This window comes from Octopus sinensis, linkage group LG2 (assembly GCF_006345805.1).
Source record: "Octopus sinensis linkage group LG2, ASM634580v1, whole genome shotgun sequence".
Classification (NCBI taxonomy): Eukaryota; Metazoa; Mollusca; class Cephalopoda; order Octopoda; family Octopodidae; genus Octopus; species Octopus sinensis.
In genome coordinates this window covers 125,519,066-125,545,107 of record NC_042998.1, presented here as the reverse complement: position 1 = coordinate 125,545,107, position 26,042 = coordinate 125,519,066, and the positions used below count along the sequence as shown (strand labels likewise).

At 34.5% G+C, this 26,042-nt stretch overlaps 1 protein-coding gene across 4 annotated transcripts in view; it reads left to right on the top strand.

Moving 5' to 3' along the window:
* Positions 1 to 26,042, top strand: part of LOC115231934 (dedicator of cytokinesis protein 1) — a 199,829-nt gene that overhangs the window by 135,537 nt on the left and 38,250 nt on the right. For all 4 annotated transcript variants that reach the window (XR_003883567.2, XM_029801828.2, XM_029801824.2 and 1 more), the window contains 11 exons: positions 4,190 to 4,314; positions 5,503 to 5,601; positions 10,109 to 10,184; positions 10,366 to 10,469; positions 14,095 to 14,284; positions 14,543 to 14,649; positions 16,327 to 16,416; positions 18,796 to 18,896; positions 22,275 to 22,403; positions 22,883 to 22,991; positions 23,888 to 23,958. Coding sequence is in view for 3 of the 4 variants with exons in the window: in XM_029801828.2 (XP_029657688.1) it covers positions 4,190 to 4,314; positions 5,503 to 5,601; positions 10,109 to 10,184; positions 10,366 to 10,469; positions 14,095 to 14,284; positions 14,543 to 14,649; positions 16,327 to 16,416; positions 18,796 to 18,896; positions 22,275 to 22,403; positions 22,883 to 22,991; positions 23,888 to 23,958 (1,201 nt within the window). In the remaining variant the exon portion in view is untranslated. The remainder of the gene's footprint in view (positions 1 to 4,189; positions 4,315 to 5,502; positions 5,602 to 10,108; positions 10,185 to 10,365; positions 10,470 to 14,094; positions 14,285 to 14,542; positions 14,650 to 16,326; positions 16,417 to 18,795; positions 18,897 to 22,274; positions 22,404 to 22,882; positions 22,992 to 23,887; positions 23,959 to 26,042) is intronic.

Sequence of the window (26,042 nt, the reverse complement as noted above, 5' to 3'; positions counted from 1 at the left end):
GTGTATACATTAATTAATTAATTAATTTCTGCTTTTACATAGATTCCTGATTATTATTTCAGTAATAGTTTAAATGAATTCTGTTTTGTCAAAATTTAAAATCTGAATAATGGCCTATAAAATAGAGATTTATCTTAAGTTTCAACTTTACCAATTGACCTGGACTGCTGAACTAAAATTTGTTCTCACTCAGATTATCTTCAAAATATTAAATGAGTGAATTGTGTGTGTGTGTGTGTAATTTTACTCCAGTTACTCACAGTCTATCATTTCAAATTGAGAACAAACTAATGGTTCTAGGAAGAATACATGTATTTATGAAACTCTTAAAAATTTCTAAACATCTGACTTTTCCATGAAATTGAAGATATAAATTTCAAAGTTGTGAAAAGAGATGGACAGATATTGTCAATGAAATGAATTAGTTCTAGGTGATAAAGTGTGTGCACTGTCAATGGAGCTGTAGGAAAAGAATATGAGAAAACAGTGGAGTCATATCCAAGGATTCTGGTCCTCATTGAAGAGATTACAAATAACCAAAACAGTTGGTAACCTGCTTATGACAGTACCAACTAACCAATTTCAGCTTGGAAGTATTGATGTTTCAATGATGATACTTAACTAACATGCAGTGTAAGTAGCCATGCCCTCTTTACACCTGCTGCATCTGCTTGTCATTCACTCTAACAGAACAGTGATTGTACAATCAGTTTAAAATTCCTTCTTTCTACACACCTCATTTTACACTATATTTTGTTTTTAGCAGTGAGTGTCACAAACCATGCATGATTTAATAAAAGAATTTCTGCATGGTTATTTAACCTGCTACAAATATATCACACTCGACTGTCTTAAAAAAAGAAGATTTGTTGGATAAAGTAGTTCTGCATACAGTATGCCTTGCAAAAATATGAGCTGACCACAATTTAAATGTCTCTGATCCTAGATCTGCTCAATCAGAGAAGACTAAGTGTTAATAATAAAATGCACAGGCAAGATGCATTACCTGTAAGTCTATTCAAGAGAAGCATATTAATAAGGCCTTTGTTAATATGAACACAGGTGAAATGTGTGACACTAGGGTGAACATAGTTGCCAAATTACATACAAGTTTTCTTTATATGCTACAACAGTGGAACCTATTCAGATATTGTCTTGTTTCTCAGCCACTTTTCTGTTCATTTTATCTCAGTTTTTACATGTTAGCATTGTTTGGACAGATACTTATTAAGGCATTATTTTTACAAATGGCGGCCCTTCCAGTCACTAGCCATTACCTGTTTTTCAAGTAAGAGATCTTTTTCTTAAAAGTATGAAATCATGCTATACACGACTACCTAAGACTAGGAATTTTAAGACTTTGTTATAAGTAAGCAATAAAAGGGAAAATTAAACATATTCAATCTGTGCATCTTTTACCTTCTTCCTTAATTTCAAATTCAAATCACTAATCCCACCAAATATCAAGAAGTGATGATTATTTCCCTTGTCCTAATTGTCCATTAAGGGAAATTACAGAGCTACAGAATTATTTGTTACACAAGGAATATTAACATAACATTACTGGTTCACTCAAATGATTTCATGTAAAGACTCAACTGCATATTAGAATGCTAACCAAGTGTATCATTACGTTACATTTTAACTTTAAATTCCAGACTAGATTACTCTTGTGCAGAAGCTAAATATAAAAATAAAATATTTTTTGATTGAATATTGATTTTCTTGGACTCAAGTTATGGGTCTTAGACTTAATACATCACTTAGGGTTGCTTTTAGTCCGTTGTAGTCTAAAGCTTTGTATCATAGAAGAGACAAGTTTTTTTTTATAAATTCTAAGTAATTTGATCTTTTCTGGTCTTTGTTTTCTGTTTTTGCTTTCTTTTTGTAATTAGTACTTATGTTTTTATGTGTAAGGAAGTGTAAAATTTGATTCCAAATGATGCATGAAGAATCATTTTCCTACAGCTAGTAATATCTTCATTTATTTCCTTTCTATTGTATATTTTTAAGAGGCCTTCTAGTTAATATTTTGCTCTAAGCATCTAATAAGATATACAAGTCCTACAAACTTTGTGATAGGAGCTGAGTCAAACTGTTGTTAGAAATATTTGTAATTCCTCCCAAATGTTTCGAGTGCTACTTTCTTTAATTTGTTCGCACACTCATATGTATACATGCTTTTATTCTTTTATTGATTTCAGTTATTGGACTGTGGCCATGTTGGGGCATTGTCTTCAGTGATTCAATCATATTGATCTATGTACTTATTTTAGTCTGATGCTTATTTTATTTCTGTTTCTTGAATTAAGTTACCAGACATAAAGGAACACAACATAAGCATTTCTGAGGAGATAACTAACAAAGAAAATTTTAAAGGAAACCCAAGCGTTCATAATCCCTTTGTGACAAGTTAATACTTTGTTTTAAAGGACTCTGAAACTATTTTTGTATCTATGATTTGCAACAAAATATATTTAATATAAAGCTGGTATTATCTGGTTATCTTGTGATTGTTGTCTCTCAGAAGGTGAGAAGGATTATTCAGACTGTCACATACAAATTATTATATCTGCACATTTTCTGAAATGATACAGATCCTCTTGTAGAGCTGATTGAAAAGTTGAAAACTCTGGTCTGAGGCCGAGTCTTGGAGCAGCTCCCTTATAGTTTCTCAAGGCCAAAAGGAGGACTTGAATGAAGAAATGTTACCTAACAAAACATTAATTATATATGTGCTACTGTTGCTTACTGATACCAACTCAGTGAATAATCCTATATCTGAGTAAAATCATTGACACCAACTAATACTGAAGCAATCAAATGTTATGGGGTGCTATTTGCATTAAATAGTAATGGAATAACCATCGCTGACAATACAAAGACATCAAATCTTTCTTATTTCACAATTTATCCTAATTTATGTTTGGGTTATTATGTTGTATATTATATCATTTATATTCAGGCTGTAGACAATGCTCCATGTAGTCACTTCCTTTTTGTTTCTAATGTTAATTCATAGCACTCTATACCTTCCAAACATTTGGACCAGTGAAGATATAGGTAAGATTACACAGTGTGCTTAGTATTTATGTTTATTTCTGCTTTTGGTGTCAACTTCTCTACTTGTGTGTCAATTATTGTTTCTTTCAAAGTATTTTGTTGTCAAATGCTAGATATGAAATACAGTTGTATATTTCTCTTTGTTCCTTTCTATTATGTAGTTTTATTGTAAACATATCTTTAGCTTTAGAAACAATTCATTTTGTCGTACTCTCTCTGTCTGTCTGTCTCTCTCTCTCTTTGTAAGTATGATGTTCTGTCTGTTTTAGACTTTATTACTTGCTGGAAGAATGTTTGTTTCGCAGTGCTAATCTTCAGTTTTTTGTTGTTTTTGTAATAAATTCCCCAACATGGAAAGCAGACATTAAATGATGATGATTTATTTTATATTTAATTTCAGAAGTCTTAAGTGAATAGTAGTAAATTACTTTTACTTCATAAGTATCTGTCTCAAATACTTTATAAAATACTTGGAGTTTCTACTTTCCATTTTATTGTATGTGGTGTATCCTGAAAAAAGAATGATCAAGTAATTTCTTTATTCATCTAATTATTGTTATGATTAAATCCACAGCCTCTACAGCCTGAACAGTGGTTATAAAATTAGACATTTCATTTGTTGAGTTCATTGAGTTGATTATTTATGCCATAAATATTTTATTGATCTCAAGAATTATTTTACTTTTTGATTCATCCAGATTTTCTGACTAAATAGTTTGCCCCCATCTCCCACTTCTGACCATTTTATTTAATGTTTGATTCTACCAATGCTGAGCAAGAAAATTGTTCTTAGATGAGAACCAGGATTATTCTTGAACCTGTTTACTATTTTCTTCCAGGAAGCTTGTTTTTCTTTGGCATAATTCTTTCATTTGAAAACCTTGTTTCTGTGATTGTTTGAGCTGTGCCTTAAATTTGAAAGGATACATATTCATTTGGATATTGCTATAGTCTATTATGAGACATGGTACCAATTAGGTTGTCATTTAAAAAGATATTGACTCCAGAAACAACAAATTTGAATCCTTCCAGTATCTTACCTCAGAATTTCAGAAATAATAATATTCTAAATATATGTTATGCAAGCTCTGCTTGAAATAAATATGCATGCTTTTTTCCTCACCAGGTGATGTCCGGAATGAAATTTACATTACATTAATGCAAGGCGAATTTAACAAAGGCTCCAAGACATCAGAGAAAAATGTTGAGGTGACGATCCAAGTTTGCAATCAAAAAGGAGAGACACTTGAGGTTTGTAATGTTTATCCTGTTTGGCCTGATCAGGTTGAAGTAGTCTGTTGATAATTCTACTGTATTGCATAAAATAACACTGCTGGTGGTGGACAGAAGCCATAAGAGTTATCATTAAGAAGGGAGAGAAATTCTAGGTGTTGGAGAAGATGGTTGTTCATGACTATCTCCATCACAGTTGGAATGTTAGAAATGAAGAGGGATAGGTGTATAGCAGGATCAGGGGAGTTAGCCTTCTTGGAACTATGGCACATTGTTGTGTCTTTCAAAAGATCAAGGCAGATCCCTGTAGAGAGTGAGAGATTAAAAAGTTTGGTGAGAGTAGGGACTAGATTTGGGCTGTACTGAAGGTAATGGAAGAGACACTCTCGGTTGGTGGTTTGAACCAACTAGAACCATGTTCACATTTGGTGTGGATGTGCATATTGTGGTGTGCTGGATGCAATGGAGAGGAAATATTTTGGAGGAAGAGACTTTACTTAATGTGTGCAATGTGGAGCTAGACACAAAGGAACCAGCAAATGCGGCTACTTTCTCTGTAGAATGCTGTTGTCAGAGCCATCATTGTTGAGAAGTGGAAAGAAAGACAATTCCACATAGCTGTAAAAAATCATCTTTTAGCAAGGGACCAGAAAGAGGGGATGCAGTTTCAGAGATGGGGAAACTTTCATTTATGCTGTGGATGATGGCTTTGCAGAAATTGCAACAGTCAGTAAAACTTCTCTAGCATGTTAGAGTGGATTATTTTCTTTAAGCTTTGTAGGACATATTCTTTATCCAAATTGTTGCATCACAGCAGGGCTGGGTATGAGTTTTGGCTGTGTAGAATATGTGAAGAGATGTGCTGGAAAGGATGGTTTCAGTCCTCTTGACTGTATCTGAAGAGTTAGATGAAACACTTACACAGCCAGGAATAGTTATGCTAACTAATAGGGTTTTGACCAGTCAACTGACTTGAAGTGTCATAGTTTCTAGGATGCTGGAAGTTATGTATAGTATGTGGATGAACAAACTTTTGTTTTGGCATTTATTAATGGATAGACCATTTTTTTCTATAAAGCAACAACAGAATTCTTTCTCTCACTAATTGAGATATGCTACAAATTACAAAACTGTTTATGTTTAATTACATGAAGATTGTTGAGTCAATGTATACTGCTTAATGGTTTTCTTTACCTTTCGTTAAAGAATGTGATAAGTGGCGGTGCTGGTGGTGAGATGATGTCAAGGTACAGTTCCTGTATTTATTATCACGAAGACCGACCAAAATGGTTTGAGACTGTGAAGGTAATCCAGATCTTCTATCTTAGTAACATTGTCCAATTTAATGTTTGAATTCATTTTGCTAAATTCATCTTTTAAATTTCATTTAACTAACTCTGCTTACTGTATGTGTGTGTGTGTGCATGCATATATTAAAAACATGACTAATTTGAATAATTTTCCTTTTTATGTACAATTTCAAGAGATGCTGCTAGTTCATATACACTCACACACACACACACACACACACATACATGCATATATATGAACATGTATAACATTTTCTGTTATCATTAATCTTATGAAACTTTAAATATATTAAAATTTATTCATATTCACTTTGCCAATATAAAGACATCTAGTCATTAGTCTATAATTATTGACTATAGAATATAGGTTATACACACATATATGTATTTTCTTATTTACATACATATAGTACATACACACATATCACATGTATGTAAATAAGAAAAAAAAACTGAAGATGCACGTAAAGCTATACCAAAAATTTGCAAGTAATCATGTCAAAAATTTTGAAACAATAAATAAATATATATATATATATATATATATATATCATATATATCTGTCTGTAAATTTAACAAGTGCACCAGTTGATAGGCTATGTATCATTGTTTACTGTACAATGTATTTTCTGAAACTTACTTTATTCTGATTATACTGAAAGTTTGTCCATGAGTATTCTTAGAATTACATAAAAATCGTGAAAAAAAAAATAATAATAACATGTCTAGATACTGCAGCAATATAGTAATTATTACAAATACTTGCTATGGCTATTGGCAGATGATACTGCAAACTGGATTTCTGTCGATGGCAAGCAGGTGAGTTTTATGTTCTTGTAAAGTTCCTGCGTAGATCACATCTTTCCATTTCACTCCCTTAAAGCAATGTTGTCAACTTGGTGTAGTCACTTTTGTATTCCACACCCAGCCTTGCTTCCGAATCCATCTTTGTAAATATATCTTTTTTTGCCTGAGACCATTTTGTTCAGGTTGATATATAATTATTCACTGATGCAATTTAATATGATGGTGTGTTTCCTGCAACATATTCTTAGATATATGTATATATAAACAAAAAGGTAGAATTGTAGTTCTATAAATGAATGAATAACAGCAAAACCCTTGTAGTAAAGTTACATAAAACAATACACTTTTATTTTTATGTGTAAACCAGTTTGGTTATATTTGACTTATAATCACCTCTGGAAAAAGTAAAGTATTGACTTTTGATTGATTTTAATTTAATACAATAATAAATTATTTGTTTGTTCAAATTCAATGAAATTTGATTATTGACCTAGTTACACTTAATGTGATAAACATAATTTGGTTAACATGTTTAATAATCATAATACAACTTTCATCACATAGCGATTAAATTTATTAGAGAAAGAAATAGCTTGATCGTTTATTTTTTTATTCCCATTTTTCTGCTTGAAAATTGTCTTCCCATTTATGTCTGGTATTTTCTTGTCATTAAGTGTTGAATGCATGTGTTGTTACATATCTTATCTAGCAACACATTGTTTTCAGTCAACCGTGTTAATATTTTCATGTAATTTGTTCTTTTTCTTTTCTTTACTATTATTAAATATCTCTCCACCAGTTACTGTGTATTTCGTGTTTATTTATGCATCTGTGATGTATTTTTTAAGCATCACCAGTCACTGTTTATTGTTTATACTTTAATTTAGTGATTTCTATTAGTTTCTTATTTAAGAAAATATTCATGTACAATAAATTATCCAAATTTTTTCAAACTCTGCATGTAAAAATATGTGTGTATGTATAATGCAAGTAAGATATATCATAATAAATATAAACATCTTAGTCATAAAGGCCAGAAGTATTCTTTACATATATATCATTAGTACATATATATTTATTTTAAAATATATATGAAAATGTATATTACAAATCTCTCTCTCTCTCTCTCTCCCTCCTCTCTCTCTCTCTCTCTCTCTCTCCTCTCTCTCTCTCTCTCTCTCTCTCCCTCCTCTCTCTCTCTCTCACACACACACACACACTGCTCACAACTATTTTCTGGTAAGTATAAAGTCTGATTAGCTGGTGATTTGGTAACTATTCAGTTTCCTAAAGTTAGTGTTGCAAATGGTTAGTTCATTTGCATCACAGAACTTTAGGAGCCTTGATCCCTCCCCATTCCTTGTACCATATCTGTATCCTCCATGTAAATTAGAAAAACCATCAAAGTTATCCAGTATGTCCATTAAAAGCACTCTGTATGATAATGAGGTCACTGTTTGTTATTGAGCTCATTGGATGGAAGATTTCATAAAAATGGCACTTCTGTTCTTCTTCCAACTTCGTGGTGTATATGTACAGGTAAATGTTGCCTGCTAACAATATACCTACTGCACCTTCTACATCACTGTCTTTGTATTCTACCCATAGCTTGGTTGAGGCTCTCCTCCATCCTTCCTCCTGCACACATATATCTCACCTTTATTCCACCACCTCTACAATCAGATTTGACCTGCTTTTCATGTGCTGTCATTGATGATGGCAGATCAAAAGCTTTGAACCTGTTGGATTCTGAGAAGAAAAGGCAGATTAGTATTTGTTTGCCACAGAATACTTAGTAACATTCAGTGGCCTCACATACATGGCTTCTACCAATTGATACATTATTTATTCATTCATCAATGAATTACAAGAAATATTTTCTACTCATCAGTGATGGTCATACATATTCAACAAGGGGACAACCTTCAATATATATATATATAATCATCATCGTCATCATTTTTCTATATTGATTTAGATGAAACTTGTTGATGCAAGTTTGGCTAGATGCTTTTTCAGTCACCAACTTACCTGTTTTGTCAAGTAATGTTATTTCATTCCATTGGTCTTCACTCACCAAAACTGGTGAAGCATTTGAACTATGAAGGCTTTTGTTTCACTGAAGAATGTAAACAAAATCAGTGTCTTTTAGTGGTGCTGTACTAATGAGGAAACAGCATCCACCACATACACATTAAAGCAGGCCTGACCAACTCAAATTACATTGTGGGCCACTTTAATCACAGAAAGCTTATTGAGGGCCACTTGTATACTGAAAGAATTGGAAGCATCTTACTTTCTCATGCTATTATTACAATAATGAATGAAGGATCATTGATTCAACATGAAATATTATCATTGCAAAAAGAGTAGTATCTTTCTTTTTTACTTTTCATTACAATCTTTAATTTTTGATAAAAAATTTTAAATGTTTGTTTAGATAAACCTATTTCAAGAAAGTATCAAGCGGGCTGTAAGATGAAAGTCTGTTGACCACATGTGGCCAGCAGGCCTCAGGTTGGCCAGCCCTGTATTAAAGGGTTTCCTTTCTGTTTCTTTCAACTTAAAGTATTGGGCATCCTAATACTATAGTAGACAACATTCCCTGCAGTGTGATTAAATCCCAAAACTACACGATAGTGAATTTAACTTTGTAATTACACAGATGTACTTGTGCATATTATATCTGTGTATAGTTTCATGAAGTGTTGTGGCTCATACGACATAAAGGAAATGAAATGTTTTTTCTGACTAGAACAACAGTATTCTTTAGGTAACTTTTCAAGAAGTTTGAGAATTTATTCCTAATAGTTAAGTAAATTGAACACATAACATTTAGCACACTGTTGGTGCATCATGTCACTGTATGAGTTTTCTCCTGTCTAGTAACAGGGTGATGGCTGGGGAAACAGTTCTAGAGAAAATGCAGTGTACTAAAGGTTAATGTAAAGTATCCGATTTGAACATACAATCCAGCCTATTCATCCCTCCCATATATACAGACACATATAAGATAATGTTTTTATATATTTATTTATTTATTTATTTATATATAAGCGCAGGAATGGCTGTGTGGTAAGTAGCTTGCTTACCAACCACATGGTTCTGGGTTCAGTCCTACTGAATGGCACTTTGGGCAAGTGTCTTCTACTATAGCCTTGGGCCGACCAAAGCCTTGTGAGTGGATTTGGTAGACGGAAACTGAAAGAAGCCCATCGTATATATATATATATATATATATATATATATATATATATATGTGTGTGTGTGTCTGTGTTTGTCCCCCCCACCATTGCTTGCCAACCGGTGTTAGTGTGTTTACGTCCCCATAACTTAGCGGTTTGGCACAAGAGACTGATAGAATAAGTACTAGGCTTACAAAGAATAAGTCCTGGGGTTGATATGTTCGACTAAAGGTGGTGCTCCAGCATGGCCACAGTCAAATGACTGAAACAAGTAAAAGAATAAAAGAAAATGAATAAAAGAATTTGTTAAAATTTTTAGAAACAGTACATCTCCTTCATGGCCAAGTTTGGCATCAAGCATGACAATTATGATAATGTTTATGTGCTTTTATAATTAAAAAAAACCCAATTATCTTCAGTTTTTGTCTTTCAGAGATTTATGTAATACAATTCTCAAAATAAGTTTTTATTGAATTTTTGTCATCTAAGTATGTATAATTTGTATAATAGGTTGCTATTTCCACTGAAGAAGAATTCCGAGGTCTTCATCTGAAATTCCTATTTAAACATCGTTCCTCAAGTGAAGGTATGTCAGTTTGCTTTTCATATACTTTATATTAGCAAAAATGAGAGTGGGATTTTGATGTCTTCTGTGTGTTCTTAGTTTTGTTTACTCTCTCTCTCTCTCTCTCTCTCTCTTATATATATAAAACTGCTGCTAAAGTATTTCAGATAAATTAATCCTTTGATTATATATGTCTTACCAGGTAAAGACAAACTGGAGAAACCATTTGCTATGGCATTCATCAAACTAATGAATGAGGATGGTACGACATTAAAAGACACAATCCATGACTTGCTCATCTATAAAGTAAGATTCTTTTGTCAGTATCAGAATTGTTGTGTTAGAAAGTACTTGGCTAAAAATCTGTTTCATTTACATAATGAGTTGCATGTATGGAGTGACTGAATAGTTCAAATACTGAAATTTTGATTAAATAATTGTGTTGACTTGTTCAGTTTTTCTGTAATTTTTCTTTATTTATCAGTCTAAGAAGAACTGTGCCTACAAAACCCTTTTCTTATCTCTTCAAATCATGATAATTACAGAAAACTGTTCCTGTATATCAGGATAGAGAAATGGAAACTATTCTATCCTGCTATAATCTTCAATATGTTAGAAGATATGTTATATACCTTTATGATATTTTTTATGTGTGGTTAATGTGCTATCATATTCTAATGACACTATGGCCATGATAATCTCTAAAACTGCATGTCTTAAAATTACATCATAGTTTCATGTATCATAATTTGCCAGAGTTGGGAAGCTGCCTTCATCTGCTCATTGTTGAAGAATCTGTCAGAGAAACATGACATCATTGGTTTGGTCATTTGCAGTACATGACTGAAGGCATGTTAGGCTGAAAAAAATAGTCAGTTTCCAGGTTCATGGCTCCTGCTTTTAGGGTGCTCTAAAGAAACACTGGGAAATGTTTGATGTGACATGAAATATTTGGACATCGATGTTGATCAAGATGAATAGAGGAGAGAGAGTAGGAGGGGTGATGATCTATCAGATTATATTGACTTGATTTCCATGGCATGTTATCCTTATGAAAGGTAAACAGCAGGATGAACATTGTACCTTGAAATCAGTGGTAGATTAATTACCTTTTGTTAGAATTATTATGGAGTGATAATAAATTATCAAATGTTTTTTGCATTAAAATATTACCAATGAAACAACTTACCATTCTGGTATGAACTGGAGAAAACTACATGAAGTAGTATCCTATTGATGCTTACCCTTCCTGATGCCAACCCTTACTTCTTTTTCAAATAAGGTACTTTGTTTCATGCCTTTGCAATTTGAACAACCATTAGATATTTTGTTTGTAAGAAACACAAACATATTACCAATTCTGAAATAGTGCTAGTTTGGATACATATGCAGATTAATACAAACACATGCATACCCACATGTATGTGTGCATATACACACACACACACACGCGCTTTTGTATAATTTCTTTCTGCCAAATTTTACTTATAAGGCATTAGTTGTCTTGAGGCCAAAGAAGACACTTTCCAAGATGCCATATAATGAGGTGGAACTCCAAAATATGTGGTTGCAAAATGAAGCTTTTCAAATGGCCGTGGCTACACCTGTTAGAGAACAATTTATCTTAATTGTTATTTCAATTTTACAAGTATGCAGGTTTTTATGTATATATATATATATATATATATATATATATATATACAAAAAGCAATAAAGATTCAAGTTAATTTAAATGAATTTACTTGAATATGGTACCTAACTTAGATGCACCAAAAAAAAACTATACTGTTTTAACAATACAGTAATGTGGGGTGATTATAAGCGAGAAAGAAGCAACAAGAATGGATAGGTTTTTAGTACAATCGTTTCATACAAGGACAGGCTTTATTAAAAGTTGCAAAAATTACAGCATATAAACGTGTCCCGTACTCATCAGCTAAAATACATGTGAGTTCTCTAGACATCCTAGTGGTTGAGGCTATACTCATGAAGTAATGTAGATAATTAAGTAACATAAACAGATTTCCAAAGTTCATTAAAGTTCTTTAAAGATGATGTACAGTCTTATCACAGAATTTTAAAAAAGTTTTAATAGCATCACAGAGAAGGTGACCTAATCCATAGTGCACATATGAATTTCCAGAGATATGAGGAGGGATTACATACTCACAGACGACAAATTTATCCATTGTTAATCACAACGAGGTGGGTCTCAATTCCTGCTTATTAGCATTACAGAGAGGGTGAATTAATCCTTTGTATAGATGCACAATTTCCAATGGTGTAGATGTAAATTTCCAGAGAAATGAAGAGGAATTTCATATTCACAGGCGATAAATTTATCAATGGTTGAACACAATGAGGTAGGTATCAATTCTTGTTATATGATTAGGTATTTGCCACATTAATCACATTACTGCTATTTACAAGAGGCTGTAGCTATTTAACTTTTAAAGGCTGAAGGGCTTTCTAGAGAGGCAAAGAACAGAAAAGGGAAGGGAAGAGAAGAAAAGAGAGAAAATAAAGGAAGAGGGAGCAAAAAGGGGGGGAGGGGGACTAAAAGAGAAGAGAAAAGGAAAAAGAGAATAAGAAGAAGAAAAAGAAAAAAGAGAAAAGAGAAAGAAATAGGGAAAGAAGGGAAAAAAAGAAAAAGAAAAAAAGAGGGTTCTAGTTATACAGAAGAATTAGTAGACGGCAAGTCTGGTTTTAATTTACAGGCATCTAGGAACTAGAGGAGAATATTATTCTTTGACCAGTAAAACAGCTAATTTATTGCTGTTGAAATCAGCTATGAATTTAAAGAGAATCTAAAGAGATAACACGGTCAGGGGTTTAGGGGTCAGAGGCTAAAATCAAAAGAAAATACATTAGGAAAATCTAAGTATAATCTTATCAAAAAGTCATTAAAATTTATTTATTTAATTTATTCATTTTATTGTCTTAAGGAGTTGCCGTTATTATTCATACATTGACAGACTACAGGTCAAATCTTAGAAGATCATTCTCTTTTCTCTTTTCTCTTTTTTCTTTTTCTTCTTCTTATTCTCTTTTTCCTTTTCTCTTCTCTTTTAGTCCCCCTCCCCCCCCCTTTTTGCTCCCTCCTCCTTTATTTTCTCTCTTTTCTTCTCTTCCCTTCCCTTTTCTGTTCTTTGCCTCTCTAGAAAGCCCTTCAGCCTTTAAAAGTTAAATAGCTACAGCCTCTTGTAAATAGCAGTAATGTGATTAATGTGGCAAATACCTAATCATATAACAAGAATTGATACCTACCTCATTGTGTTCAACCATTGATAAATTTATCGCCTGTGAATATGAAATTCCTCTTCATTTCTCTGGAAATTTACATCTACACCATTGGAAATTGTGCATCTATACAAAGGATTAATTCACCCTCTCTGTAATGCTAATAAGCAGGAATTGAGACCCACCTCGTTGTGATTAACAATGGATAAATTTGTCGTCTGTGAGTATGTAATCCCTCCTCATATCTCTGGAAATTCATATGTGCACTATGGATTAGGTCACCTTCTCTGTGATGCTATTAAAACTTTTTTAAAATTCTGTGATAAGACTGTACATCATCTTTAAAGAACTTTAATGAACTTTGGAAATCTGTTTATGTTACTTAATTATCTACATTACTTCATGAGTATAGCCTCAACCACTAGGATGTCTAGAGAACTCACATGTATTTTAGCTGATGAGTACGGGACACGTTTATATGCTGTAATTTTTGCAACTTTTAATAAAGCCTGTCCTTGTATGAAACGATTGTACTAAAAACCTATCCATTCTTGTTGCTTCTTTCTCGCGTATATATATATATATATATATTGAAATAAATGCATTGATAAAGGTCTCCAAGGTTTTTGCAAACTATAGTCCTCCAAAGAAAGGTTTAATTTTTCTATTTAATGTTTTCTTTTTCTAAAAGGCTGAATCAAAAAAAGTTGATAACTTCAAAGACTACTTTGATTTCCCATCTACACGGTATGAGTTTGAAAATTGTTCAAGCAATTTTGTGAACAGCAGGTCCAGTTTACAAAGAGGTGGCCTTATCATCAGCACCAAAGATTTTGTTCAGATCAAAACATATGTATGTTCAACAAAATTAACACATAATGGTTAGTATATCTTAACTACTATTTTATAAATTTCTATTTTCTTGCAAAGATCATAACATTGCTTATCTTTTAGTCATTACATAGGGATTTCTACCTTGAGGCTAATATGTTCTTTTATCCAATAAAGGAATAATGTATATATTACATTACACAATTAATTTTATCACCTTTTAAGAATTATAATTGTTTGTGTGTGGTAGGTTTTGAATATCTTGACCCAATCAGTTGTGTATTTAATTTTTTTTTCTGTTTCTACAGTAAATCTCCTTGGTTTATTAAAATGGCAAGAAATATTAAATGATTCTGTTGCCTTAAAGAAGCATCTAGAAGAGTTGATGACTGTGGATGGTGAAGAGATTGTGAAGGTAGACATTATTTTTACACTTTTAATCATTTTAAATGTTTCTTGTCAGGATGCAAGAAGAAGAAAGAGGAATACTATACTTTGGTAAATTCTTTCCACAATTTTGGGCTCAAAGGAAATGCAGGAAAAAACTTGATAATTCCTTTGAATTAATTTTTCCAGGGTTTTTGTGACAGAGATTTTGGTATGAATGATGTAAAATATCTCCTAGTATTTCATTCTCAGAAAGAGCAGCTACACTGAATCTGCCGGCTGTCATCTTATCACACTCTCTTTCAAAGTCTCAAAGATAATGAAGACAGTTATTAACAGCCACCTTTCTCCAGCACCTTGAATTTCTTACCCTCAATAATAATCACTATGGTTCTCGTAAAGCTAGATCTACTGGAGTTCTCCTATGTCACTCATCAGTGAGCACTTACACTTGAAAAATTTGGTGAAAATTGTTTTTGCACTTGACATCATTCATCCATGTCTGGCACACAAAATTGCTCAGAACTCAAGAGAGAGGGCTTCTCTATCTTGAGTTCTAGGTCAATGGCTTCCTCTCAGATTGCACCATTGTGTTGTGTGCTGATGGAGCTCTCTTTGTCCCACATTCTATTTGTTCTGATGTGCTCCACTACCTACTTTATTTCTCCATCAACAAAGCCTCCTCATATACAATTGACACTGCTCTTCATTCTACCTTAACCTTCTGCATCCAAGTATCATCCTCCTTGATACTCCACATTAAACATTATCTAACTCTATGAACAGAGACTTTGGAAATATTATCTTATGGGGTCGTGTCATTCTTGTCTCCTTCAGCAATACAAAAATATAACCACTATATATACAAAGAAAACAGTAGTGTGTCTAACTTCCATTGAACAACCATAAGATTAACATTAATCAGATCAATCTCAACTGTCTGTCAGAGTTTCAATGGCCATAAATACCGCTCTTTCCTTCAGACCAAACTATTGGAAAAATATCGGCTGCAGAGTGCTGAGAACTATTGTCTTCAATGAAAACCATCAAAAATATATCATTTTAAACTTGTATATGATGCATAAAGTGTCACAGTTGTCTAAATCATTATGGTGGCTGTTTCCCAGTTAAAGGATTAACCACACATGCTCCAATCTCACTAGCTATAAATAAGTGTGATGTGATAATGTATTTTGGAAATTGCAAATTATTAAACTTTTCTTTCATTTCAGTGGCGAAAAAAGAATTCCTACTAAAAATTCTAATGCCATTAATTTATTTTCAATTGTCTAATTGGTATGAATAAAGAAATAAAAAATAAAAATTTTACCCATAAAATATGCAGAAGTAAATATAATTAAAAAGAAAATCTTATCTGTCCATTGTTCTAATTCTAATAACATTTTTATTGTTATGAATGTTCTTTGTTGGAAACTGTCTTATATTTAACTTTATATTTTTTTTGTCATTTACAATATATTTATGTTTCACAAATCTTAAATATAAAATGGACATTTAACAAAAGTTATTTACCAAATCCTTGAAACTATGATGTTTAGTGCTATCATCAATGGTAACTGCAGGCTATCCAGAAAACAAATGTTGTTTCTTTTATTTCCTTTACCAATTTATTGTAATTAAATGAATAATTTAAGTAAATAAAAAGTTTTATTTAATTTCCATTTTTCTCTCACTTTCTCTTCAGTTTTTACAAGATCTGCTTGATTCATTATTCAGTATTTTAATGCAAAACAACAATTCAGATACCTATGAAAATTTAGTGTTCACATCTTTGGTGAGTGACCTTCTTGTTTTCCTTCTATATTCTTATAGTTCATAAAGAAATTTTAGTTCCACATTGAACTGGGATGTTCACATGAGATTAAAACATTTAGAAACTAATGTAATTTTTTTATCTTTGATTTTTAACATTTCTACTCTAATATCTGAGTAGTGTGTCTGTGATTTCTAGCACAAATCTCTGCTTTACTTGTAATATAGTACCCAGAATATTTGGAAGAAACCTATATCAAATATTATCTCTCTAGGTTTGATAAAATAAGTATAAATTAAATACAAGGGACAAATCATCAAAATTTATGGCCTTGTACCAGAGTTTGAAACTTATTTTATGATAAGACAGGAAGGGACAGCAGTAGTTGAGTACTAAACTAAATGCCTATCAGTAATTAGTTATGTCTCTGCATTCTTTGAGGTTATATGTTGCTTCAGTTGACTTTCATCCTGATAAGGTCAGTAAAACAATACCAGTCAAATAGTGGGATCAATTTAATTTACTAAGTTCCATCCCAGTATATTTGTGACCTTTGTGTCTGTGTTAGAAATGGCTGGTAAGGGGCAAATATATTAAAGAGCTGGTCAATATGCTTTGTGGTATTTAGCTTCCAGTTCAATCTCACATTTATGTTGTTTTTCATCTCTCCAGGATTTATTATTACTAGTAATATATTTGGAGTTAATTAAATCACTTATACTCATCTTTCATAATTGGTAGCCTCAAACACACAGTAGTTCCAAACTTATTGTAGCCAAAAAGCTATGATTAAAGGTGTTCTCGTCATGAAAATCCCATCATTTGTATATCAGGAATTATATTGTTCAATATAGCCTTTATTTAAGGATGTGACTTGTGAAAGTTTGGACTAATATTTTCAGCAGTTTGAGCAACAACTGAATTGCTGCACATGCCTACCAAACCTTGAAATGTCTGATGATAAAAGTCTTGGTTGTTAAGACGTATGTTTGCCATAGTGGCAATATGTCTGTTCTCTTATTTATGTAAATATTGTAGACTTCAGACAAATTTAAAACATGTAAAAGAAATATTAAATTACAAAAAAATACAGAGCAAACTTATTTTGAATAACTTTTTAATTTGGAATATTGTTATTCTCATTTTTTTAATGTATTTTGTTTAATTTACTTTAGCAAAATACTCTCATTTTAATGGCAGTAAATATATTTCTACAAATTACAAATCCATTTATAGATAACTAAAATAGCTCTGCTGATAGAGGGTTAGGCTGAAAAGTTAAAGGTCCCTAGTTCAATCCAAGGTTTCAGATGTTGATGACAGTTTTCTTCTTGTTCTTGAAATGTATTACAAATCAAGGTAATTGTAGTTTGATGTACTTAGGTAAGATGATAGAAGGGGATGTTTGTTTTTTTTGTCTTTAGATATATACATACATATCACTGTATAATCATCATTATAGTAAGATTTCATGAGAAAGGAGGTGTGGAATGAGAGGGTACTGGATTAAATGCATTGGACTGTATGCTATCTTCCTGCCAGGGTCAACCTGACTCTTATAGAGTTAATAAATAAGGGTCTTGTGAAGTACTGGGGTTGATGTAATTGATTAACTTCCTCCCCTGAGAATTGTTGGCCTTGGGCCTAAAAAAACAATTATTATCATTATTTGTAGATGGGGTAGCAAAAGCATGGAATAGTAGGCTTAAAGATCTGACAACAATTAGTTACACAACACTCTGAACACCTATTCCAGTAGAGTTTACTCCTCATTTTGTTCCTTCTGGAGTTGATAAAACAAGTACTGGTCATTGTGCTTGCTGGAATAAGAAACTTATTAATATTCTACCAATTAAGGCAGCAAGGTGGCTGAATCTTTAGTATGCCAGGCAAAATGCTTATCAGCATTTTGTCTGTCTTCACATTCTGAGTTCAAATTCCACCAAGGTTGACTTTTTCTTTTATCCTTTAAAGGTTGATAAAATAAGTACCAGCTGAACACTGGGGTTGATGTAATCGACTCATCCCCTCTCTAAAATTGCTGCACTTGTGGCAAAGTCTGAAACCAGTATTACTTCTTCCACTTAAGTGGCAAGCTTGGCGAAATGCTTTAGCTGCATTTCATCCATCTTCATGTCCTGAGTTCGAATTTTATTGAGGTCGATTTTGCCTTTAATCCTTTTGTGGGGTCAATAAAAACAAGCACCAACTGAGAACTGGGGTCAATGTAATTGTCTCCACTCCTGTCCTGCCCCCACTCCCTGAATTGCTGGTCTTGTGCAAAAATTTGTAATCAATATTCTGTCACTCTGTTTTTTCTTTTTTTTTCTTTTTGTTTATTTTCAAATTGTTTATTTCTGATTCTATCCCAAACTAACTATCTTTCTCTTATTTCTGTAGACCCATATCATCTCTCTAATTTCTGATCGAAAATACCAGCAGTTCAGGCCTGTCCTTGATACTTACATTACAATAACTTTCAGTTTTGCAATGGCCTACAGGTATGTCTTTCAGCTGCTTCTATCAACAGTCACAGCCACTATTTCTTTCATATGAAATCGTCAGTTAAAAATAATTCCCACTTTTTCTATGTTAAATTCTGAAACTCTGAACAGCTTAATTCTGAGACAACCATCTGTTTCTACTGCAGATTCCTTTTATCTGCTAATACAGTGATTATTGTGGGAGTAAACTCCAAGCAAATTGAGTTAATAATACACTTATATCTTTGACAGAGGCAGAAAAATCACATAATCTCAATTTACCTTCTTTATAAACATAAAACGTCGTCCTTTTGTAAGAAATTACAAGGTGAAGGATCAAGATAGTAAACCATTAATTATAATTCATCTTTTCTGACTGTTTTCTGTGTTGGCATGAGTTGGGCAGGTTCTTACAGTCCAGGTCACTTTTTATTTAGAGTTACTACCTTCCTAGAGTGATGAGAAGGCTACATCACACTTATGTGATCCATTTTTGGTTTCGTTTCTACAACTGGATGCCTTACTACCATCCATTCTACAGAATGTACTGGTGCATTTTATCACGGCACCAGCACATAAAAGGTTGCTTTGCACACCTTAAGAGTAAAATGTACTCACTACTTTATGATGTGTTTGTTAAAGGTTATGCAACTTCAGAAGTGACAGGGGAGAGAACAATGACAGAAGAGTGAGGATGGGTGAGTGAAAGGATCAAGAGTGTGATGATAGGAACAGAGAGAGAGAGTGTGAGTGTGTTGGGTAATAAAAGAGGTAGATGATGGTAAAAGTAAATTGATGGATGACAATTAAAAATTGAGTGATGATTAGCTATATGGAAAAAGTGAAGGTATTGGCTACAAATAATTCTTGTGCAGTCTCTTATCTATCAACCTTGTGAAGATAATGATGAGAATTGTGATGTTGGTAGGTCTCATACAATCTATAATTATATGAGTGGCACTAATGACAAAGGGATAAAGTATTCAATTGAAACATAGAAGCATTATGCTATGCCACAATACAAGAAGTTTTACTCTGCTTCCTTCAGGCTTCCTAACTGGGAAATGCAGCCTTGACCCCACTTCTCCATTTTGTAATTAATGGATCCTTCATATAAACTGAATAAAGCATTCACCCCAGTAATTCTTAAGAAAATGTACATATTTATAAAAACACCCATTTTATCATGGCAATATGAAGGTAGATCTTATCACAATGTGACATAAAAATAATCTGATTAATCATTTTACTGTTAAGAGATATAGTGTCCACTTTAATATATTCAAAAAAGAAACATATCAACTATGTTGGCATATATATATATATATTTCTCTTTCCCCATCTGTCTTGATAGACAATGGGTTGCGCCAAGGGTGGGGCCTACTTTGATGATGTGCAGCGTCTGCTGTGACTGAACAGTCCAATTCTAGAGTGGCAGTCCTTGGTACATTTGCTGCACACGAACATCGATGGGTACGTGTGGGGTGTTGCTGCAGTTGTCCTCCTCCTGTCCCGCCTGTCCAACCACAGCTGTGCTCTCCTCTCCTCAGCCATGGAAACGCCTTTCCTCACCGTCCGACGCCAGGCAGAGTGGTCAGCAGCTGTTTCCTCCCACGTGTCCACACAGATGTTGGCAGTCCTCAGGTCGCGCTTGCACACGTCCCTGTATCGTAGCTGTGGACGTCCCTTGGGTCGGGATCCCGTGGTGAGTTCGCTGTACAGGATGTCTTTAGGCATGCGACCGTCCTGCATGCGGCAGACGTGTCCGAACCAGCGCAGTCGTCTCCGCACGAGGAGGGCATACATGCTTGGCATATTAGTCTGTTCCAGGATGACTCCGTTTGGTACTCGGTCCTTCCAGGAGATGCCAAGGATCCGTCGAAGACACCGCATGTGGAAGCTGCTGAGGCGGCATTCCTGCCGGGTGTATGTTGTCCAGCTCTCGCTGCCGTAGAGTAGGGTGCTCAGCACGCAGGCTCGGTACACTGCGATCTTGGTGGTTATTGTGAGCATGTTGCTTTCCCACACTCTCCTGGAGAGCTTAGCCATGGCAGCAGCAGCCTTCCCAATCCGTCTGTTCAGCTCCGGCTCGAGGGACAGGCTGCTGGAGACCGTCGATCCCAGGTAAGTGAACTTGTTCACCACCTGCAAGCTGTGGTCGCCGACACTGATGCTGGGGACCCCTCCGACGTCCTAGCCCATGATCTCTGTCTTTTTCAGGCTGATGGTAAGGCCGAACTCTTGGCAGGCATCCGCCAGGGAGCTGACCAGCCTCTGGAGACCCGGTTGGTTGTGTGATGTTAGGGCGGCATCGTCAGCAAAGAGGATCTCTCTGATCAGCACCTGACGGACTTTGGTCTTAGCTCTGAGGCGCGCAAGATTGAACAATCCACCATCAGCCCTGGTGTGGAGGAACACTCCGTCGTCGGACGTTCTGAAGGCATAGGACAGGACAAGGGAGAAGAAAATTCCGAAGAGCGTCGGCGCCAGAACGCAACCCTGTTTCACTCCACTCTGGATGGGGAATGACTCCGAGAGCGATACGTCAAACTGCACTGTTCTCTGCATACCGTCGTGAAAGGAGGTGATGAGTTTCAGCAGTCTGGGAGGCCAACCTATCCTACCCAGGAGCGCAAACAGCCCCTCCCTGCTGACTGAGTCGAACGTCTTAGCCAGGTCGATGAAGGCCACGTATAGGGGCTGTCTCTGTTCTCGACTCTTTTCTTAAAGCTGCCTGAGTGAGAAGATCATGTCAATTGTAGATCTCTCTGCCCTAAAGCCAGACTGAGACTCGGGGTACACACGCTCTGCAAGTATTTGCAACCTCTTCAGGACCACCCTGGCAAATGCCTTACCGACAGTGCTGAGCAGTGATATGCCCCTGTAATTATTGCAGTCGCTTCTGTCCCCTTTGTTTTTATACAGTGTGATGATGTCTGCGTCACGCATATCCTTAGGGACAGAGCCCTCCTCCCAGCACTGACAGAGCAGCTCGTGGAGATGGCCCAGAAGGGCTGGCTTCCCGCATATATATATATATATCATCCTTGCGTGACAAATAATGCTGCATGATGGATTTGCTCTTACCTCTTATTACATTACCAATGTCTTTCTTTCAAAGTTACTGAATTTTGAAGATGTTGGAAAAAATTTTTTATTGGTTCTTGAAACATATCCAATTGGTAATAAATATCATTGTGCATATTATGTTTGATGCTAAATGTAGTAAAATAATGTTTTGTACTTGCTCTCTTATTTTTAGTTAAACAAACAAGCATGCAGAAATTAAGGATGTTCTTTTTTAAATGTTCATTATCTTAAAGCTATTTTCCTGTAGAATCCTCACCCCCTGATTGTATCAGTTCTTAATTTGTATGAACATTTAATATATTTCAGTAAATTAATTGTTATCTTGAAAGACTATGTTGATTCAGCAACTGAGTCCAATCCTACACTTTTCATTGCCATGAAATCCTTGGAGTATATCATGAAATTTATAATCCGATCTCGCTTTCTCTTTTCTATGTAAGTAGCACATCATATTTCATTTCGTTTTCTCTTTCTTTTTTTCTTTCTTTTTTTAACTTTTGCTCTGTCATATTTTATTCTTAGGTGGAATGTTTACCATCACAGAGTTTGAACTTAATGAATTTATTTACTTTGAAATCAGGTTTAAAATGTGCATAATTAAAAGCCCCAAATCATTGGGAGAAAGGTGAAAGAGATTGAAATAGTGAAAGCTTACGGTGTGCTTAAGAAAATGAGAATATGTATGATAGCATCAGAACATGCTCTGAGAATAAGATATAACATTTTCTAAGTAATTAAAACCATAGAATCAACTATATAAACATTGGGATGCAAATGCATTAAACTAGTCTAGAAGGAATATAAGAAATGACAGGATAATAATATTACTATACTAACCAGAGATAGTTTAGTGTGTTTCCATTTACTGTGTTTTGTGGGTCAGAACATTAATTATTGTCTGCTTATCTTGCCAGAATCAATGATGAACGCGGCCGAGAACAGTTTGAGATTAGTTTGAGACAGCTTTTTATGTCTATCAATCAAATGATGGCTCACAAAGCTGACACTACTATCCTAGTTCAAGTAAGTATCTATATCTTTGTTTCAGTTGTTTTTAAAAAATTTTTTTATTTTTATGTTGTTGTTTTTTTGTTTTAAGAGTTGTGAACTTTTTACCCATGTAGTGGATTTTTTCTATTTAGGCATAAGTTTAAATTCTCAAGTATATATGTACACTGATACATACATGCAAATATGTGTATATTTCTTCATTTAATTTCATGCTAGATTAAGTTGGATTAGTTATTGAGACATTATTTTATAGCCTTATACTCTTCTTGTTGTTAACCTATTCTTGTTTTTCAAGTAAGGAATTTTTATTCTTGACTTCAAAAGTTCAAAGCTACTGTGGAGGGTTTATTGATAGGGATTGTCAACATAAATCACTACTTTTTGCTCAAATGATTTCTTGTAAACACATTGCAGAATGTAACCATTCACACACATGCATATACATGCACATATATATATATTCATGCATACATGTGCCCTGGTTTAGTCTCACTGCATGGTACCTTGAGGAAGTGTCTTCCACTATTACCCTAAGCTGACCAAAACCTTTGCAAATGGATTTGGTAGAGCAAAATTGAAAGGAACCCATTGTATATGTATATTTATGTTTCAGTGTGTGTATGTGTCTCTTTGTCTCAACATCACATGATGTAAATGAGTGTCACTGTCTTACAAGTAGTGTCATTAATTTCCAATATTCTGCAAGAGCATGTCTGGCTATGGGGGAATTATTACCTTGCTTGTCAACAGGTGATGGCTGGTGGCAATATTCAGCCATAGAAAATTTACCTCAATAACCCCCATCCAACCCATGCATGCATGGAAAATGCATGCATGGAAAATGGTATATGAGAGAGAACATTTCCATCTGTTATCAGTTTGTTATTAATGTTTGTTACTTTCTTCAGGGTGCTGCATTGAAATATATTACAGCCACAATACCTGATGTGATTTCTGTATTTAGTCCAACTGAACTCAGGTAAGGCCATTATTTTCCCTTTTCTTTTTATTGTTTTTTCATCTTCTCATTTTATAATGACTAAAATTAATTGAAAAATGTTATTACATTCTTTACATTTTACCAAACTATTAAGCATTTAATTTTTTTTAGATATTACTAATGGTATTTGATACTAGAGTATGTGTGAATAAAAAGCTTGTCTGCTGACTAAAACATAAGTTTAAATCTTAATAGAGAAAAATCTGTTGTAAATTTAATCATTACACTGTTCCCTTTTGTCATAACTCTGCTTCCCTCAGTCTGGATGGCTGAAAATAGATACTGCACCAACGTCAGAATTGATAAAAAAAAATATTTGATCCACCACTAAATGTCTGTCATACAATGAAAAATGATCAAAAAAAAGGTATTTCCACTCATGGAAAATAGATAAAAGATGTAAAAACGAAGGGTATGAGAGGAGGACTTGAGCAAGAACCATTCATCAGAAAAGATGAAAGACTCAACCCAAAATGTTAGCTATTTCTTCTCTTTTGTTTTCACTTCAGTTTTATTTTCACTATATTGTCTCCTGACAACACAATCACCACTACCATTTCCATCGAAGCCTGTCCAATGCACCTATCTCTTGACATTGCTCCTATATTAAATTGCTGCAGACCATACTTATAAACCTTCATCTCCAGCACTGCAGCTGTTTCCTTCTCTGCTCACCTTTTTTTTACCTACAGGTGTTGATATACAGTAGTTTCACTGGAGCATCAACTCCACCACTCTTATCCATCAGGAGTGAACTTACAAAAAGCTATGACTGCTACCATTTCTCCTTAGTCTGCTGCTTTTTTCATTTTTAAAATTCTAGTCACTTTGAATCCTGTGATAATATGCTGACTTCTACAAATCATAACCAATTACATTAGCACAATGCAGAGAGCCCATAGAGAACATACCATCATCATCATCATCATCATCATTTAATTTCCATTTTCCCTGTTGGCATGGGTAGGATGGTTTGACAAAACAAGATACTCCAAGCTCTGTTGTTTGTTGTGGCATGTTTTTGTGGCTAGATGCCTTTCCTCATGCCAGCCATTTTACTGAGTATACTGGCTACTTTTTACATGGCACCAGCAGTAGTGAAGTCACCAAATAACTTGCAGGAAAAGACCCTTCAACTAGTGCGAGAAATATTGAGGGACAGAAAGGTGTCTTGTATTAGACACAAGACATGGCTTTCTCAGCTGGAGAAGAGACAGAGAAGAGAAAGATAGTGAAGATGTGACAGAGAGGTGAGGGGGACGGCTGTGCATCCAAGTTACAGGGTGGCATATATAGTGGAGTGGACAAAGGATAGAACAGGGTGGGTAGGTGACACGAGATTTCGAAAGGAGAGTGGGAGCTAGAGATGGGGTGAAGGGAAGGGATTTAACAGGGTTGTATTGTGTGCTGGTAGGTCGGTGGACACCTTCGGGAGAATGGAGGGAAGGGAGAAACATCAGTGGTAAGCAGAAGTGAGTTGTGGGAGAGGGAGGGGATTTTACTCTGCTTGTTTAGTCTTCTCAATCACAGCATAATGCCAGTTGTGTTGGTCTTTTCTCATCTCTGTGAGGCTTGACATCTGAAGATCACTTCCCATCACTGCATTCCACTTCTTTCTCAGTCTTCCTCTTCCACAGGTTCCCTCCTCATTTAGAGATAAGTATGCATCACATGACCATACCAGTGCAGTCTTCCCTCTTGCACACCACAACTGATGCTTCTTATACCCAATTTTTCCCTCAAAACCTTTACACTTCATTGTACATATACACTAATATTATACATCCAGCAGAACATGCTAGCTTCATTTCTTTCATGCCTTCATATGGTCTCTGCAGTCACAGTCCATGTTTCACTGCCATGTAGCATAGCTGTTTATACACAGGCATCATACAATTTGCCTTTCACTCTGAGGGAGAGGCCTTTTGTGACCAACAAAGGTAATAGCTTTCTGAACTTGGCCCAGACAGTTCCTATTCTATGAAATATGCTTTCAAAACAACCTCCACTGCTGCTAATTTGGTCATCTAGGTAGTTCCAAGGACTCCACTGTACATTTGAGG